This window comes from Buteo buteo, chromosome 13 (genome assembly GCF_964188355.1).
Source record: "Buteo buteo chromosome 13, bButBut1.hap1.1, whole genome shotgun sequence".
In the NCBI taxonomy this organism is placed as follows: domain Eukaryota; kingdom Metazoa; phylum Chordata; class Aves; order Accipitriformes; family Accipitridae; genus Buteo; species Buteo buteo.
In genome coordinates this window covers 12585186-12602179 of record NC_134183.1, presented here as the reverse complement: position 1 = coordinate 12602179, position 16994 = coordinate 12585186, and the positions used below count along the sequence as shown (strand labels likewise).

Here is a 16994-nt window from a genome sequence, read left to right as displayed (position 1 = left end):
CTGTCGGGAGAGTGGACCAGTCCCAAAAGGCAAAAGCTGGAGGCTGGCTCCTTCTCTGCCATGTCAAGAAGCAGGTTAAAAAGGTGTAGGTGTCAGGAGCAGGAGCAGGAGCTGGAGCTGGAGCTGGAGCAGGAACAGGAGCAGGAGCAGGAACAGCAAGATCAGGAGCAGTGGCAGCGGCAGTGGCAGGAGTAGGAGCAGGAGCAGGAGAAGCAGGAGCAGGAGAAGCAGCAGCAGGAGCAGCGGCAGCAGTGGCAGGAGCAGCAGCAGCATGCTGACGAGGTGGCCGAGTGGTGAAGGCGATGGACTGCTAATCCATTGTGCTCTGCACGCATGGGTTCGAATCCCATCCTCGTCGGTCAGCCCAACAATGGTCAGAGTTTCTGAGTGTGAGCAGCTCGATGTGTGCCCCCAAGTAAGCCTTTGTTTTGAGATGAGAGTGGCCTGCAAAGAAACTTGCGAGGGTTTGAAGTGGCTCAGGACACACCTCAACCTCTTCTGTCTCCACATAGGCAAGAGGAACAAGAAGGGAGAGGACGAAGATCCAGGGAACTCACAGGATGGTCAGCCTCTCCGCAGTCCCTGGGAAGACGGTAGAGCAAAACATCTTGGAAGTAGTTTCCAAACATAGGTAGCACAGGAAGGTGGTTGGGAGTAGCAAGCATGGATTTACAAAGGAGAAGTCATGCTTAACCAAGCTGGTAGCCTTCTACAGTGAGGTGACTAGCTTGGTGGGGAAGGGAAGAGCGGTGGATGTTGTTTACCTTGCCTTCGGTAAGGCTCAACCAGCCATGGGAACGAAAAACAAAATAGGCGTCAAGCACTTCCAGTCACAGAACATTTTGGGTAAGGTATTTTGCTGTGGGAGACATTGCTCTTATCCGTTCACAGAATCTCAGAATCGTTGGGGTTGCAAGGGATCCTCCTCCTGAGATCCTTTAGTCCAAGCCAACTGCTCCAGCAAGGTCAACTTGAGCTGGTTGCTTAGGACGTAGTCGGGTTGGGTTTTGAGTATCTCCAAGGATGGAGACTCCACAACCTCTCTGGGCAACCTGGTCCACTGTTTGACCACCCTCACGGTAAGAAAGTGGTTTCCTGCCTTGCGATGGAATTTCACGTGTTTTAATTTGTGCCCATTGACTCTTGCGCTGCCAGTTGGTACTAGTGAGAAGAGTCTGGCTCCCTCTTCATTCCCTTCCGTCAGGTGTGGGAAGAATCCCAGCTCTCACAGCCTCCCCTCCTATTTCAGACTCGCCAAGCCCTTAACCGGTTCTGTGACAAAGCAGGGATCTGCAGGGAAGACCCGTGTGCAGGCAGGGGTAGCCAGCAGCCAGCCATGCCGCCAAGGGATGTGCTGTCCCGGGTGGTCAGGAGCGACTTGGCAGGGGTCGGAGGAACAGGGACGATCCAGCGTGGTTGTGAAAGGCACAGAGCTGGCTGGAGCCTCTTCCTGCCCACGCGACCTCCCCTCCCTTACACACACTTGCACTTCTGCCTCCCTGGCCACCTGCCTCCCTCACCCAATTTCCTTCGGATTTCTCTTCCCCACGACCGTGGGCTTCTTGCTCTCCCCACCCTGCTCTCCTCTGGGTGCCCTTCCCAGTAGGTTTGCACTTCCAAGGATGCCTCGTGGCTCCTGCTGACCAGCACCTGTGAGCAGCGTGCCCGCACGCGCCAGCATGCAAACATGATACGAGAAGAAGAGACTGGGGCTTGGCCAAGGGGCTCAGAGCTCAGAATGCTGCTGACCCCACCCCGCCGCCAGCCTCGCGTATCCCTAAGGCCTGTGAGCCAGGCAAAGGGGGCCACTGCCAGCCCAGTTGGGTCTGAATCCAGAGGCAGAGCCTGGGGGAGATGAGAAAGGGGCTGCCTGCTGCGGAGGGGTCAGCTTCTTCATGGGCACCTTGATCTCACCTGGCCAGCCTCAGGGAAGAGAAGAAGAGCAGAACTCTTTCTCATCGACAGATGAGCTTGGTGGTTTGGACAGCCCAGAAGGATCCCTTTCTCTTCAGTGGCTGCTGAACCCAGGAGCCCAGCAGAGCCCAGGCTGCCACAGCTCCACGCCCCCAGGCCCAGCCAGCAGCGAGGCTGAGCATGCCTCCCAGGAGGCACACACACACACCCCTCCCAGGAGGCACACACACACACACAAATCCATGTATACAACCCATACTGAGCCTCGTGCTGTCCTGTGGTGCTCTTTTCCTGCACTCATCACAGTTTTCCAGTACTTAAAGGCCACTACAAAGACGACGGAGACTCTCTCTTAACAGCGAGACACATGGAGAGGACAGGGAGCAACCGGCAGAGGCTTCGCCTCGATATAAGAAAGACTTTTTTTACAGTGAGAACAATCATTCCCCGCAACGACCTCCCCAGAGACGTGGTAGAGTCCCCAAGACTGAAGGTTTTCAAGATGCGATTGGACAGGGGGCTAGGTAATCTCGTCTAGGCTCCCTTTCCCACAAAAGGTTGGACCAGATGATCTGTTGAGGTTCCTACCAGTCGGGGCGATTCTACGACTCCATGAAAACTTGGCCTTCCCTCATACTTTGTTTTGTGGCCTTCGAGGTGTCCCGATGGGCAATGGGGCTCCTTCCACAAGAGCTCTCGCCCCAAACCGGCCTTGTCCCCATTGCTATGGGATGTCCGGGGCAAAAGACGAGGCCCTCTCAAACCCAGGAACTACGGAGAAAACCGTCGCTTTACCAAGGGAGGAACTCTTTTGGATACTCAGCTGGCTGGGACTGGAGAAGAGGGGAGAATGAAACACGACTCCCTTGCAAAGCTGATGCCCAGTGTCTTTATTGAGAAAATCAAAGGAGAAAGGAAAAGACGAGAGCATTTGGGAGGCTGAGTAAAGCTCAGAGGAGTGCTGCCATCTGAAGGAAAACCTCCACGGCAGGGATGCTTCTTTTCCAGTTCCCCTTCAAGGCTCTGGCAGTCATCTGTCGTTATCACCTAGACCCGTTGCTACGGAAGGAAGGAGGAGGTATTTCATGGGGAGCGTGAGGTAAAGCAGAGCAAGAGGGGCAAAGAGAGAGGCTTCCTTGGAAGAGACGGAAGGCCAGCGCAGGCCCCTTCCTCGCAGCGCAGGCGGAGAAGCGGGAGCTCGGCTCCTCTGCGGACCACGGCCACGCGCTCAGGGCTGGCTCCAGGGCTTTCCTCGAGGCTCCTGGCGCTCGGCCACGGGCAGGCAATCCACGGGCTTCAGCATAAGAGATTGCCCCGTCCCAGAGGCCCACAGAGCCCACGGCCCAGACCGGACCACCCAAAGCCCCCAGAAGCGATGGGCACACTGCCAGCGCTGAGAGAGCTCCCCACGGCAGCCGACGCGGTGGATCCCACAGCTGTGCTCTGAGGGAAGGAGCTGAGGATTGGGCCCGGCAGCGTCACCAGGACTGGCGAGGGCTGGATCGCAACGCTGGAGTCGGCGCACCGGATGACGCACGGCTCGTTGCAGCTGTTGGCAAGCGGGGTTGGGCCGCAGGCGGCTGGCAGGCAGGAGCTGTAGCACGACATGTCTCGCGGAGGGAGGCGACCCTGTAAGACCGGGAGGGAGCAGAGGGCATTAGCTGTTGGGCCCTTTCGGACGCCCAGCTTGGCTCCCCTGAAAACGGGCAGTGCCTGCGTAGGGCCAGATCTCCCTGCAAAGTTCCTTTCCACGCCAAGAGTGACCGAGGCATGTCGCTGCACTGTCGTTGGGGGAGGAAGTACCTGGCGACCGGTTAGATGGTACTGGTCGTTCAGCCTCAGGCTTCAGCAGAGCCGCTGCTACAAAAGAGCCCAGTCCCCCTCGGAAGGGACTGAAGCCTCCCCTCTTCCCTCACCAACTCACCTCCCGGAAGAGGGAAGCACAATGGGTTTTCAAGCCTGGACCACATATCAGAAGGACCACGCACAGAAGGGAAGCAGTCCCCGTGACAGAAATCCTACCAGCAGGAAGAGAGGGAGTGAGTTCAGACTTACCAAGTTCACCGTGGAGAGCAAGGGAAGAGATTTGGATGGAAGGGCCTGGAGTGGCACAGGCTTTTTATATGGTGAGCCAGCGCCTCAGGAGAGCTGGAACACGCCTTCGGTGTGAAGCACATTGACCAACAGCAATTTGAGGCTTGCAAAGCGCAGCCAAGAGGTGAAGAGCTTGTCTCTTTCATCTGCAAGGTCTGGCTTGCATTTCCCTATTGGGCGAGAGCACAGTGATGCATTAGATGCTGGCTCCTCAAAGCAACGGTCATTTGAGGTCCCATGCCAGTTCCCAGGAAAGGGTTTCAGTAGCTCCAGGGCCTGTGTGTGGGTTGTGCACATCCTTGCTGGGGAACGTGACTACCACTCTCAGTCAGGCCTTCAGCTGTGGAGCACTCCTGATGAAGGCCACTCACGTGGGTCTCCTGTTGAAGGGCTGAGGCTGACCCTGAGAAGCACAAGGCCCCGCAGGGCCATGGAAGGGCTCAGCAATCAGCCAAGCCCCAGCTGGATGCTTGTCTGGCCGAGGGAGACGGAAAGGAGGGGACTCAGAAGCCCAGAGGTGGTTGGAAGGTGAAGGCCAAGGAAGGACCCTCTGTGAGATGGAGAGAAGCGCCGCTGTGTGAAGGGGTGGGGGCACTGGGACCATTCCTAGAGGTGGCCCGGTAGCTCTGTGGTGGCGCCAAAACAAAGGAAAAAATGGGAAGGGGAGGGGGCGGGGGGGCGCGCGGAAATCTTGTTCTATGGCAATCTGTCAATTCTCATTCTCAAAACTGTCATTCTCAAAGTGGGTAGTCAGCCCCAAGGGTTCAAGGTCAAAGCGGCTGAGGAGTAAACTCACAGGCATTTGACTGAGGGTGCTCTTCACTTTCGGTTGCCTTGCCAGCCCTGGGAAGGACATGTCCTCTTGTGGCTGCAGTTCAAAGCAGAAGGCATCTTGCGGAGCAAGGATGGGCCTGTGCTGTCCGCTTCCTGCCCTCAGGTGTTACCACATGCCTGCTGAGGCAGGTGGATGCATGTGCCCTCTCCCGCTGCCTCAGCTTTGCTCAGGCACAGCAAATGCCAGGCTCCTCATGCGGCAGAGGAATGCCTCACCACCCTTCCCGCATCCAGCAGCGGGGCAGGGTGGCAGGCCAAGGAGGAGAGCAGCCCAGCAATGGTACTCACTGCCTGCTGTAGCGGAGGTGTGACGGGCTGTGTCATGCTCCTGTCTGGTGGCAAAGGAGGCTACGTGAGGAGCAGAGTGTCTGTCCCGGCGTCTGCTCCTCTTTGCATGGCCTCTCAATTGCCAGAAGGGAGAGCAGGGAGGGACGAACAGCAAGGCTGTACTCAACTTCTCCCCTCACCCACCGTGGCCTTTGGCACGTGCTGGTGCACATCAGTAGTTTGAGCGCTCCTCCATTAGCGCACCATCCGGGAACAGAGCAGCCGTAGGGCAGTGTGCTGCGTTTGGCTGGGATAGAGTTAATTTTCTCCGTAGTAGCTAGTATGGGGCTATGTTTTGGATTTGTGCTGAAAACAGCGTTGATAATGCTGAGATGCTTTCGTTACTGCTGAGCAGTGCTTCTACAGAGTCAAGGCCTTTTCTGCTTCTCACACCACCCCACCAGCGAGTAGGCTGGGGGCGCGCAAGAAGTTGGGAGGAGACACAGCTGGGACAGCTGACCCCAACTGACAAAAGGGATAATCCAGACCATACGACGTCATGCTCCGCATATAAAGCTGGGGGAAGAAGAAGGAAGGGGCGGGGGGGGGGCGTTCAGAGTGATGGCGTTTGTCTTCCCAAGTAACCGTTACGCGTGATGGAGCCCTGCTTTCCTGGAGATGGAGGCGGAACACCTGCCTGCCGATGGGAAGTAGTGAAGGAATCCCTTGTTTTGCTTTGCCTGCGTGCACGGCTTTTGCTTTACCTATTAAACTGCCTTTATCTCAGCCCACGAGTTTTCTCACTTTTACCCTTCTGATTCTCTCCCCCATGCCACTGTGAGGGAGGTGAGTGAGCAGCTGCGTGGTGCTCAGTTGCCGGCTAGGGTTAAGCCACAACAGGCAGGTCGTCCCATTCGGGGAGTTTCCCTCGTGGCTGGTTCCTGCTGGCGGCTTCCCCCGTGGAGATTGCTGTGGGCAACCCGTGCCTCTTCTGCGGGGCTGGGCCACATCTCAAAGGGCCACATCTTGGGGCTCGGGGGGCTGGAAGAGATAGGCAGCTGCTTCCTGCCCTTCACTTGAGGACACGCTGCGGCTTGAGTGCCTCGCAAGTTCCTCTCGGAGCCTTTCAGGAGGGAGCATCACTGGCTGCTTTGTCAGTGCGCTTCCAGTTCCACCTGGAAAAGAGCCGCGGGTGGCTGCCTCCCACCCTGGTGCCATACTGACTCCTGGGACCTGTTTCTGCCTGTACGCAGCGAGTGCGTTTCTGCTGTGAGCTGTGGCACTGGGTCGACCGTCCTGGCAGGATGGCACAACAGCCCCAGAGCATGGCCCTGCTGGAAATGACAGCAGAAGTGAGACAAGAGCCATCAATCCTCTGCAGGAGAAAACAACAATCCCCTCCCAAGACCCTTCCCCCAAACAGCACGGCCGCCCGGGTGAGAGCGTGGCCCACCTTCCCGAGCAGCGTGGGTAGTCAGAGGCCTTTTCCAGGCAGCTCTCAGGGCTGGCGACACATGCCTGGCCTTTGAGCTCCCCCCCCAGCCTTCCCAGACCGACTGGCCCGGTCTCCTCTATGTCTCGTAGGGCAGCAGGGAGCACCACCTGGTGCCACTCAGTGGCTGCAGCCTCAGTCCGGTGGTCTGTCACACCGGTCCGTCAAAAAAGCAGGCTCCCCAGGCCCTGGACACGTAGGGGCCTCGACTTTCCTCAATTTGGTCTGTGCTCCAGAACTGTCCGGGAGTGGGAACGTCAGGGCACGTCCATGATGTCCTCCTTTGGCTGCAGTTTCACCAAGGAGCATGACAGGATGTCAAGGAGTCACCAAGCGGTTGGGCAAGATGCTAACAGCCATGGTGACAACACTGTACAAAAAGCTGCATTTCTGCAGGAATGCGGACATGAGGTTGCGCCTAGGGTCCTCTGCACGTCTGAATCCATTTCCCCCAGAGCCCCTCATGCCAGTGCATGGATGATTCGCACCGAGGTGGAGCTGAGGTCTCTCATAGTGCCTCGGCACTTTTGGGTGACTCACAGGTGACTCCGAGGTGGTCTGCTGGTGCCACCTTGCAATTAAATGTGCCAATCCGTCCCTGAGCCAGGAAAAACAAGCCAGACCCTCTGGGTCAGTGACCTGAACGAGCACCCAGCAACGATGCAAAGATGAGTGTTGTTTGGGAAGACTGCGCCGAAGCAAACAGGTCCACTTGGTGATGGCTCACTTTCAGGCATGAGTCAGCAGGCTCCTTCCTTGCTCTCCAGGGCCACGTTGAGCCGTTGCTTCTCCTCAGGAGAGTGATGAGTAAAGTCCTGGCAGGCGAGGCAAGGGCTGTGCAGTTCCCAAAGAAAACACTCTGGCCTTTCCTCACCGAAGACGACAGCTCAACTGCTGGGCTCCCTTTGCACGGCTGGCAAGTGTGTGCATCACCGAGGCCCGGGGGGGAGCAGAGATCTGCCGCCGAGTACCCTCGTCCACTCCAGCAATGGCCTCAGCGTCCCCATCCCTGCACACAACGGGGTTTCTCTCCAGACTGCAGGAGGGCCTTGTTTGACCACCACCTTCCAGTCACCCCGCGGGTCTGAGTCTCCTCCGTTCTCTGTCCCTCAGCGGAACAGCCATCCTGCAGAGGCTTGGCTGGGCGCTGAGCCGCTCCATAGCCTGCAGGCACTGGTGTTGCTCCGGGTCAGCCTCAGCCCATCAAAGAGAGACCCTTCTGAGTGGCCTTCAGGCGTGCTCCACAGGCAAAGTCCTAAGTGAGTGGTGGCCGTGTTCCCCAGGAAGGGCAGGACGTGCACAACACCTACTCGTGGCCTGAATCTGCTGCTGGAATGAGGCCTCAAACGAGCCTTGGTCTGGGGAAGAAACGTAATTGCTATCAACAAAATCACTTCAGTGCTACCCAGGATGAAAGGGGAGCCAAGCATTTCAGGCAAAGGAGGCATGTCTTTCATCTACCAGCAGAGCTTTGAGAAGCCAAAATTGCTGTTTCTCAACATGCTTCATGTTTGCGTCATTTTTCAGCTCCCCTGGGGCTCTGGCCCGCTGTATAAAAGTGTGCCCAACTCCCAGCTCCCCTATCCTCTCCTCGTGCCTTCCTCTGCTCTGGGAAGTTGGTAAGTCTCAGTTCATTTTGCCTCTCGTCTCCTCGGTTGGCAGGACAGTTTTTGTGGAGAGGGCTGCATGCATTTTGCCTCCCTTGTCCTCGGTGAATGGTCTAGGATGTGAAACAGGGCATGGGTTGGTTTCTTTGCCAGCAGCGGTTCTTTCCAAGGCTCGGGACGTACGGCCAGCACTCTCTAACCAATGACTGGGCACTTCCTCTGCCATCCGCAGTTCGGCAATGCTCCCTTTGCGCTATTGGCCTGACGAGGAGCTTCCTCAGGAGAGCTAGTCCCACCATAGACGTCTTCTTCCGTAGTGGCTGCTGTCTTCAGGAGCCCTGTTGCGTTTTACTCAGACATGTCCCCTCCTGAGAGAAGTGGGCGAGAGGAGCCTGACCTGACAAGAGTAGGGGTCTCGAGGGCGGGGAGGGGGGAGAAGGAGACCTGTTTGTCTGAGTGAACACATTGATGCTGGTACAAGGGCTGATGATCAGGAGGTACACAGCCTGACGCCAAGAGGAGGGGGAGCCTCTTGGTCTGCGGTAGGAAATCTTTCCCTGACTAAGGCCATGGCATCAAGGCTATGCTCAACCCATCTGAAAAACCTGGCATCCAGTTCCGCATACTGGGAGGGGGCTTACTGAGGGCTCTCTCTGGAGCGCCTTCCCTACCAAGCCTTCAAGGCTGAGCAGAAGGACTGTTGTGAAATAGCCTCACAGCCTGCAGACGTACCCTTGCTAATGGAGCAACCGGAGGGAGCCGGGTGCCTCCATGCGTCAGGCATGCCTGGGAGTGGCAAGGCCGGCTGAGGTATAGGCTGCGAAGGAGCTTGCCTTGGACGGGAGGACCTTCCTTGCGTTTGGACGGACCCTCTCGGATCACCCTTCAATTACAAACAAACGCCCACTGCCGGCCCACCAAAAGGCCCAGAACCCCCCTCTCTGCAGACACTGGAGGTCCATCAACTGTTGGGCCATGCCACTGCTTCCGCCTTTGAGAATGATTACCAAGTGGGACCCTGCATTTCATGGGGGTGTTGCAAGTAACTCTGGCCACGTTAGCCCAGGTCCCTGTGGGTGAGACATCCCAGGCGGCTGAGAGAAGAGGTCTTCAGATAGGGCAGGGTGTGACCAGGCAGCGGGGAGGTTAAGGCGGTGGAGAGGAGGGTGCGTTGTGGTGTTCGGCCAAGAGCACAGCAGGGCACCATTGTGAGCCCTGCTGCTGGACACAGCTTTCTTGACTCGTGCCCCATCCCAAATCTCTCTCCGCTGAGCTCCCAGGCGCTGCCCGTTTTCAGGGGAGCCAAGCTGGGCGTCCGAAAGGGCCCAACAGCTAATGCCCTCTGCTCCCTCCCGGTCTTACAGGGTCGCCTCCCTCCGCGAGACATGTCGTGCTACAGCTCCTGCCTGCCAGCCGCCTGTGGCCCAACCCCGCTTGCCAACAGCTGCAACGAGCCGTGCGTCATCCGGTGCGCCGACTCCAGCGTTGCGATCCAGCCCTCGCCAGTCCTGGTGACGCTGCCGGGCCCAATCCTCAGCTCCTTCCCTCAGAGCACAGCTGTGGGATCCACCGCGTCGGCTGCCGTGGGGAGCTCTCTCAGCGCTGGCAGTGTGCCCATCGCTTCTGGGGGCTTTGGGTGGTCCGGTCTGGGCCGTGGGCTCTGTGGGCCTCTGGGACGGGGCAATCTCTTATGCTGAAGCCCGTGGATTGCCTGCCCGTGGCCGAGCGCCAGGAGCCTCGAGGAAAGCCCTGGAGCCAGCCCTGAGCGCGTGGCCGTGGTCCGCAGAGGAGCCGAGCTCCCGCTTCTCCGCCTGCGCTGCGAGGAAGGGGCCTGCGCTGGCCTTCCGTCTCTTCCAAGGAAGCCTCTCTCTTTGCCCCTCTTGCTCTGCTTTACCTCACGCTCCCCATGAAATACCTCCTCCTTCCTTCCGTAGCAACGGGTCTAGGTGATAACGACAGATGACTGCCAGAGCCTTGAAGGGGAACTGGAAAAGAAGCATCCCTGCCGTGGAGGTTTTCCTTCAGATGGCAGCACTCCTCTGAGCTTTACTCAGCCTCCCAAATGCTCTCGTCTTTTCCTTTCTCCTTTGATTTTCTCATTAAAGACACTGGGCATCAGCTTTGCAAGGGAGTCGTGTTTCATTCTCCCCTCTTCTCCAGTCCCAGCCAGCTGAGTATCCAAAAGAGTTCCTCCCTTGGTAAAGCGACGGTTTTCTCCGTAGTTCCTGGGTTTGAGAGGGCCTCGTCTTTTGCCCCGGACATCCCATAGCAATGGGGACAAGGCCGGTTTGGGGCGAGAGCTCTTGTGGAAGGAGCCCCATTGCCCATCGGGACACCTCGAAGGCCACAAAACAAAGTATGAGGGAAGCCCGAATTTTCTGTTGAATCTCCCTGTGCTGCATTGGTTACGGCAGGGACTCAACAGGCTGCTGGATGAATGAGAGCCAATGGTGGCGCTGGCTACTTTGTCAGGAACGTCTTTGTTAAGAACTCAGAAAGCCAATCCCAGGAATTTTTCATATCCACAACAGGGAGTGCCATCAGTCTGGGGAAGGAGGTCGGCAGAGCATTGTGTTTCCCAGGCCAGTCCTCCCTCCTGCTGTGGGCTCCTGCCCCGGCGGCGATGTTGAATCTGCCGGTCCTCCTTGTTCACATAGCTCTGCCATTACAGGCCCATGGGGCGGGCTCGGGCTGGGGAAACTACTCGGAGTGACCAGGGTGCAAGTGGTTCTGGTCCCAGCCCCCCAAGGCTGTGCACTGCTCCCTTTTGTCCAGGACAGGAATTAACCGGGCGGAGCAGAAAGAGAGGATCGCAGGGCCCTGCCATCGGTGTCCACCCCACAGTGCGCAACCCCCTACCCACCTTTCTGTTATCCACCAGGGGCAGCAAGCCTGGCCTCTGCACCGTTTCCCCCAGCTCAAGGTCTGACCTTCAAGGCACAGAGAGGCTTGGGCTCAGGGGACCAGTGCAGTGGTTTCAACTCTCTGCAGCACTGGAGCTCTGGCGGGTAAGAAGAGGAGTTGTGTGCAGTGGGGCCGGTGCCCCTCAGCTCCCGCTTCGTTCCCGACTGTTAGCTGTGCTGGGAGAGAAGCAGCCTGTGATGAGATCCTGGGTGAGCGCCAGGGGGAACAGCACAGAGACACCACAGCCAAGCCTGAGGCACATGCTCTGTCCTGGTGAAAAGTCCACCCGTCAAGCGTGAGTGACTCCTGGCCGTATGAGCTGGTGGTATCCTTCCAGAGTGCAAGGGGAACGTGGCTGGTGAGAAATTAATCTCAAAGCCAGGCTCGAGTCCTTTGGAGGCGCTGAGCCACTCCGGGGTCACTCTCCCGTGTTCCTTCCCGGGAAGGAGCGTGGGGCTCCGCCGTTCAGTCATTTTCTGATGTGAACGCCGAGACCTATTTCCGAAAGGTCCCTGGAGCTGAGCCCAGCTGTCGGGAGAGTGGACCAGTCCCAAAAGGCAAAAGCTGGAGGCTGGCTCCTTCTCTGCCATGTCAAGAAGCAGGTTAAAAAGGTGTAGGTGTCAGGAGCAGGAGCAGGAGCTGGAGCTGGAGCTGGAGCAGGAACAGGAGCAGGAGCAGGAACAGCAAGATCAGGAGCAGTGGCAGCGGCAGTGGCAGGAGTAGGAGCAGGAGCAGGAGAAGCAGGAGCAGGAGAAGCAGCAGCAGGAGCAGCGGCAGCAGTGGCAGGAGCAGCAGCAGCATGCTGACGAGGTGGCCGAGTGGTGAAGGCGATGGACTGCTAATCCATTGTGCTCTGCACGCATGGGTTCGAATCCCATCCTCGTCGGTCAGCCCAACAATGGTCAGAGTTTCTGAGTGTGAGCAGCTCGATGTGTGCCCCCAAGTAAGCCTTTGTTTTGAGATGAGAGTGGCCTGCAAAGAAACTTGCGAGGGTTTGAAGTGGCTCAGGACACACCTCAACCTCTTCTGTCTCCACATAGGCAAGAGGAACAAGAAGGGAGAGGACGAAGATCCAGGGAACTCACAGGATGGTCAGCCTCTCCGCAGTCCCTGGGAAGACGGTAGAGCAAAACATCTTGGAAGTAGTTTCCAAACATAGGTAGCACAGGAAGGTGGTTGGGAGTAGCAAGCATGGATTTACAAAGGAGAAGTCATGCTTAACCAAGCTGGTAGCCTTCTACAGTGAGGTGACTAGCTTGGTGGGGAAGGGAAGAGCGGTGGATGTTGTTTACCTTGCCTTCGGTAAGGCTCAACCAGCCATGGGAACGAAAAACAAAATAGGCGTCAAGCACTTCCAGTCACAGAACATTTTGGGTAAGGTATTTTGCTGTGGGAGACATTGCTCTTATCCGTTCACAGAATCTCAGAATCGTTGGGGTTGCAAGGGATCCTCCTCCTGAGATCCTTTAGTCCAAGCCAACTGCTCCAGCAAGGTCAACTTGAGCTGGTTGCTTAGGACGTAGTCGGGTTGGGTTTTGAGTATCTCCAAGGATGGAGACTCCACAACCTCTCTGGGCAACCTGGTCCACTGTTTGACCACCCTCACGGTAAGAAAGTGGTTTCCTGCCTTGCGATGGAATTTCACGTGTTTTAATTTGTGCCCATTGACTCTTGCGCTGCCAGTTGGTACTAGTGAGAAGAGTCTGGCTCCCTCTTCATTCCCTTCCGTCAGGTGTGGGAAGAATCCCAGCTCTCACAGCCTCCCCTCCTATTTCAGACTCGCCAAGCCCTTAACCGGTTCTGTGACAAAGCAGGGATCTGCAGGGAAGACCCGTGTGCAGGCAGGGGTAGCCAGCAGCCAGCCATGCCGCCAAGGGATGTGCTGTCCCGGGTGGTCAGGAGCGACTTGGCAGGGGTCGGAGGAACAGGGACGATCCAGCGTGGTTGTGAAAGGCACAGAGCTGGCTGGAGCCTCTTCCTGCCCACGCGACCTCCCCTCCCTTACACACACTTGCACTTCTGCCTCCCTGGCCACCTGCCTCCCTCACCCAATTTCCTTCGGATTTCTCTTCCCCACGACCGTGGGCTTCTTGCTCTCCCCACCCTGCTCTCCTCTGGGTGCCCTTCCCAGTAGGTTTGCACTTCCAAGGATGCCTCGTGGCTCCTGCTGACCAGCACCTGTGAGCAGCGTGCCCGCACGCGCCAGCATGCAAACATGATACGAGAAGAAGAGACTGGGGCTTGGCCAAGGGGCTCAGAGCTCAGAATGCTGCTGACCCCACCCCGCCGCCAGCCTCGCGTATCCCTAAGGCCTGTGAGCCAGGCAAAGGGGGCCACTGCCAGCCCAGTTGGGTCTGAATCCAGAGGCAGAGCCTGGGGGAGATGAGAAAGGGGCTGCCTGCTGCGGAGGGGTCAGCTTCTTCATGGGCACCTTGATCTCACCTGGCCAGCCTCAGGGAAGAGAAGAAGAGCAGAACTCTTTCTCATCGACAGATGAGCTTGGTGGTTTGGACAGCCCAGAAGGATCCCTTTCTCTTCAGTGGCTGCTGAACCCAGGAGCCCAGCAGAGCCCAGGCTGCCACAGCTCCACGCCCCCAGGCCCAGCCAGCAGCGAGGCTGAGCATGCCTCCCAGGAGGCACACACACACACCCCTCCCAGGAGGCACACACACACACACAAATCCATGTATACAACCCATACTGAGCCTCGTGCTGTCCTGTGGTGCTCTTTTCCTGCACTCATCACAGTTTTCCAGTACTTAAAGGCCACTACAAAGACGACGGAGACTCTCTCTTAACAGCGAGACACATGGAGAGGACAGGGAGCAACCGGCAGAGGCTTCGCCTCGATATAAGAAAGACTTTTTTTACAGTGAGAACAATCATTCCCCGCAACGACCTCCCCAGAGACGTGGTAGAGTCCCCAAGACTGAAGGTTTTCAAGATGCGATTGGACAGGGGGCTAGGTAATCTCGTCTAGGCTCCCTTTCCCACAAAAGGTTGGACCAGATGATCTGTTGAGGTTCCTACCAGTCGGGGCGATTCTACGACTCCATGAAAACTTGGCCTTCCCTCATACTTTGTTTTGTGGCCTTCGAGGTGTCCCGATGGGCAATGGGGCTCCTTCCACAAGAGCTCTCGCCCCAAACCGGCCTTGTCCCCATTGCTATGGGATGTCCGGGGCAAAAGACGAGGCCCTCTCAAACCCAGGAACTACGGAGAAAACCGTCGCTTTACCAAGGGAGGAACTCTTTTGGATACTCAGCTGGCTGGGACTGGAGAAGAGGGGAGAATGAAACACGACTCCCTTGCAAAGCTGATGCCCAGTGTCTTTAATGAGAAAATCAAAGGAGAAAGGAAAAGACGAGAGCATTTGGGAGGCTGAGTAAAGCTCAGAGGAGTGCTGCCATCTGAAGGAAAACCTCCACGGCAGGGATGCTTCTTTTCCAGTTCCCCTTCAAGGCTCTGGCAGTCATCTGTCGTTATCACCTAGACCCGTTGCTACGGAAGGAAGGAGGAGGTATTTCATGGGGAGCGTGAGGTAAAGCAGAGCAAGAGGGGCAAAGAGAGAGGCTTCCTTGGAAGAGACGGAAGGCCAGCGCAGGCCCCTTCCTCGCAGCGCAGGCGGAGAAGCGGGAGCTCGGCTCCTCTGCGGACCACGGCCACGCGCTCAGGGCTGGCTCCAGGGCTTTCCTCGAGGCTCCTGGCGCTCGGCCACGGGCAGGCAATCCACGGGCTTCAGCATAAGAGATTGCCCCGTCCCAGAGGCCCACAGAGCCCACGGCCCAGACCGGACCACCCAAAGCCCCCAGAAGCGATGGGCACACTGCCAGCGCTGAGAGAGCTCCCCACGGCAGCCGACGCGGTGGATCCCACAGCTGTGCTCTGAGGGAAGGAGCTGAGGATTGGGCCCGGCAGCGTCACCAGGACTGGCGAGGGCTGGATCGCAACGCTGGAGTCGGCGCACCGGATGACGCACGGCTCGTTGCAGCTGTTGGCAAGCGGGGTTGGGCCGCAGGCGGCTGGCAGGCAGGAGCTGTAGCACGACATGTCTCGCGGAGGGAGGCGACCCTGTAAGACCGGGAGGGAGCAGAGGGCATTAGCTGTTGGGCCCTTTCGGACGCCCAGCTTGGCTCCCCTGAAAACGGGCAGTGCCTGCGTAGGGCCAGATCTCCCTGCAAAGTTCCTTTCCACGCCAAGAGTGACCGAGGCATGTCGCTGCACTGTCGTTGGGGGAGGAAGTACCTGGCGACCGGTTAGATGGTACTGGTCGTTCAGCCTCAGGCTTCAGCAGAGCCGCTGCTACAAAAGAGCCCAGTCCCCCTCGGAAGGGACTGAAGCCTCCCCTCTTCCCTCACCAACTCACCTCCCGGAAGAGGGAAGCACAATGGGTTTTCAAGCCTGGACCACATATCAGAAGGACCACGCACAGAAGGGAAGCAGTCCCCGTGACAGAAATCCTACCAGCAGGAAGAGAGGGAGTGAGTTCAGACTTACCAAGTTCACCGTGGAGAGCAAGGGAAGAGATTTGGATGGAAGGGCCTGGAGTGGCACAGGCTTTTTATATGGTGAGCCAGCGCCTCAGGAGAGCTGGAACACGCCTTCGGTGTGAAGCACATTGACCAACAGCAATTTGAGGCTTGCAAAGCGCAGCCAAGAGGTGAAGAGCTTGTCTCTTTCATCTGCAAGGTCTGGCTTGCATTTCCCTATTGGGCGAGAGCACAGTGATGCATTAGATGCTGGCTCCTCAAAGCAACGGTCATTTGAGGTCCCATGCCAGTTCCCAGGAAAGGGTTTCAGTAGCTCCAGGGCCTGTGTGTGGGTTGTGCACATCCTTGCTGGGGAACGTGACTACCACTCTCAGTCAGGCCTTCAGCTGTGGAGCACTCCTGATGAAGGCCACTCACGTGGGTCTCCTGTTGAAGGGCTGAGGCTGACCCTGAGAAGCACAAGGCCCCGCAGGGCCATGGAAGGGCTCAGCAATCAGCCAAGCCCCAGCTGGATGCTTGTCTGGCCGAGGGAGACGGAAAGGAGGGGACTCAGAAGCCCAGAGGTGGTTGGAAGGTGAAGGCCAAGGAAGGACCCTCTGTGAGATGGAGAGAAGCGCCGCTGTGTGAAGGGGTGGGGGCACTGGGACCATTCCTAGAGGTGGCCCGGTAGCTCTGTGGTGGCGCCAAAACAAAGGAAAAAATGGGAAGGGGAGGGGGCGGGGGGGCGCGCGGAAATCTTGTTCTATGGCAATCTGTCAATTCTCATTCTCAAAACTGTCATTCTCAAAGTGGGTAGTCAGCCCCAAGGGTTCAAGGTCAAAGCGGCTGAGGAGTAAACTCACAGGCATTTGACTGAGGGTGCTCTTCACTTTCGGTTGCCTTGCCAGCCCTGGGAAGGACATGTCCTCTTGTGGCTGCAGTTCAAAGCAGAAGGCATCTTGCGGAGCAAGGATGGGCCTGTGCTGTCCGCTTCCTGCCCTCAGGTGTTACCACATGCCTGCTGAGGCAGGTGGATGCATGTGCCCTCTCCCGCTGCCTCAGCTTTGCTCAGGCACAGCAAATGCCAGGCTCCTCATGCGGCAGAGGAATGCCTCACCACCCTTCCCGCATCCAGCAGCGGGGCAGGGTGGCAGGCCAAGGAGGAGAGCAGCCCAGCAATGGTACTCACTGCCTGCTGTAGCGGAGGTGTGACGGGCTGTGTCATGCTCCTGTCTGGTGGCAAAGGAGGCTACGTGAGGAGCAGAGTGTCTGTCCCGGCGTCTGCTCCTCTTTGCATGGCCTCTCAATTGCCAGAAGGGAGAGCAGGGAGGGACGAACAGCAAGGCTGTACTCAACTTCTCCCCTCACCCACCGTGGCCTTTGGCACGTGCTGGTGCACATCAGTAGTTTGAG

The 16994-nt window shown here is 57.7% G+C and overlaps 2 protein-coding genes and 2 non-coding genes across 4 annotated transcripts; 2 read left to right on the top strand and 2 right to left on the bottom strand.

The window, feature by feature from the left end:
- The first annotated feature begins 276 nt into the window (after positions 1 to 276).
- On the top strand, positions 277 to 358 carry TRNAS-GCU (transfer RNA serine (anticodon GCU)). The gene has a single exon. It is a non-coding gene; the product is annotated as a tRNA-Ser (tRNA).
- A 2464-nt stretch (positions 359 to 2822) lies between these two features.
- LOC142038471 (feather beta keratin-like) lies at positions 2823 to 4000 on the bottom strand. The gene is made up of 2 exons (XM_075043919.1): positions 3970 to 4000; positions 2823 to 3543 (listed from the first exon to the last, which is right to left on the bottom strand). The coding sequence occupies exon 2, from the start codon at positions 3520 to 3522 to the stop codon at positions 3211 to 3213; it is 312 nt and encodes a 103-aa protein (XP_074900020.1). The 5' UTR covers positions 3523 to 3543; positions 3970 to 4000; the 3' UTR covers positions 2823 to 3210.
- Positions 4001 to 11916: 7916 nt separating this feature from the next.
- Positions 11917 to 11998, top strand: TRNAS-GCU (transfer RNA serine (anticodon GCU)). The gene has a single exon. It is a non-coding gene; the product is annotated as a tRNA-Ser (tRNA).
- Positions 11999 to 14439: 2441 nt separating this feature from the next.
- Positions 14440 to 15640, bottom strand: LOC142038470 (feather beta keratin-like). Its single transcript, XM_075043918.1, has 2 exons — positions 15610 to 15640; positions 14440 to 15183 (listed from the first exon to the last, which is right to left on the bottom strand). Exon 2 carries the CDS (start codon positions 15160 to 15162, stop codon positions 14851 to 14853), a length of 312 nt encoding a protein of 103 aa, XP_074900019.1. The 5' UTR covers positions 15163 to 15183; positions 15610 to 15640; the 3' UTR covers positions 14440 to 14850.
- Positions 15641 to 16994: the final 1354 nt, after the last annotated feature.

Bases quoted from the DNA above. Each gene is read 5' to 3' on its own strand.
- LOC142038471 (XM_075043919.1), bottom strand. From the start codon at position 3,522: ATGTCGTGCTACAGCTCCTGCCTGCCAGCCGCCTGCGGCCCAACCCCG.
- LOC142038470 (XM_075043918.1), bottom strand. From the start codon at position 15,162: ATGTCGTGCTACAGCTCCTGCCTGCCAGCCGCCTGCGGCCCAACCCCG.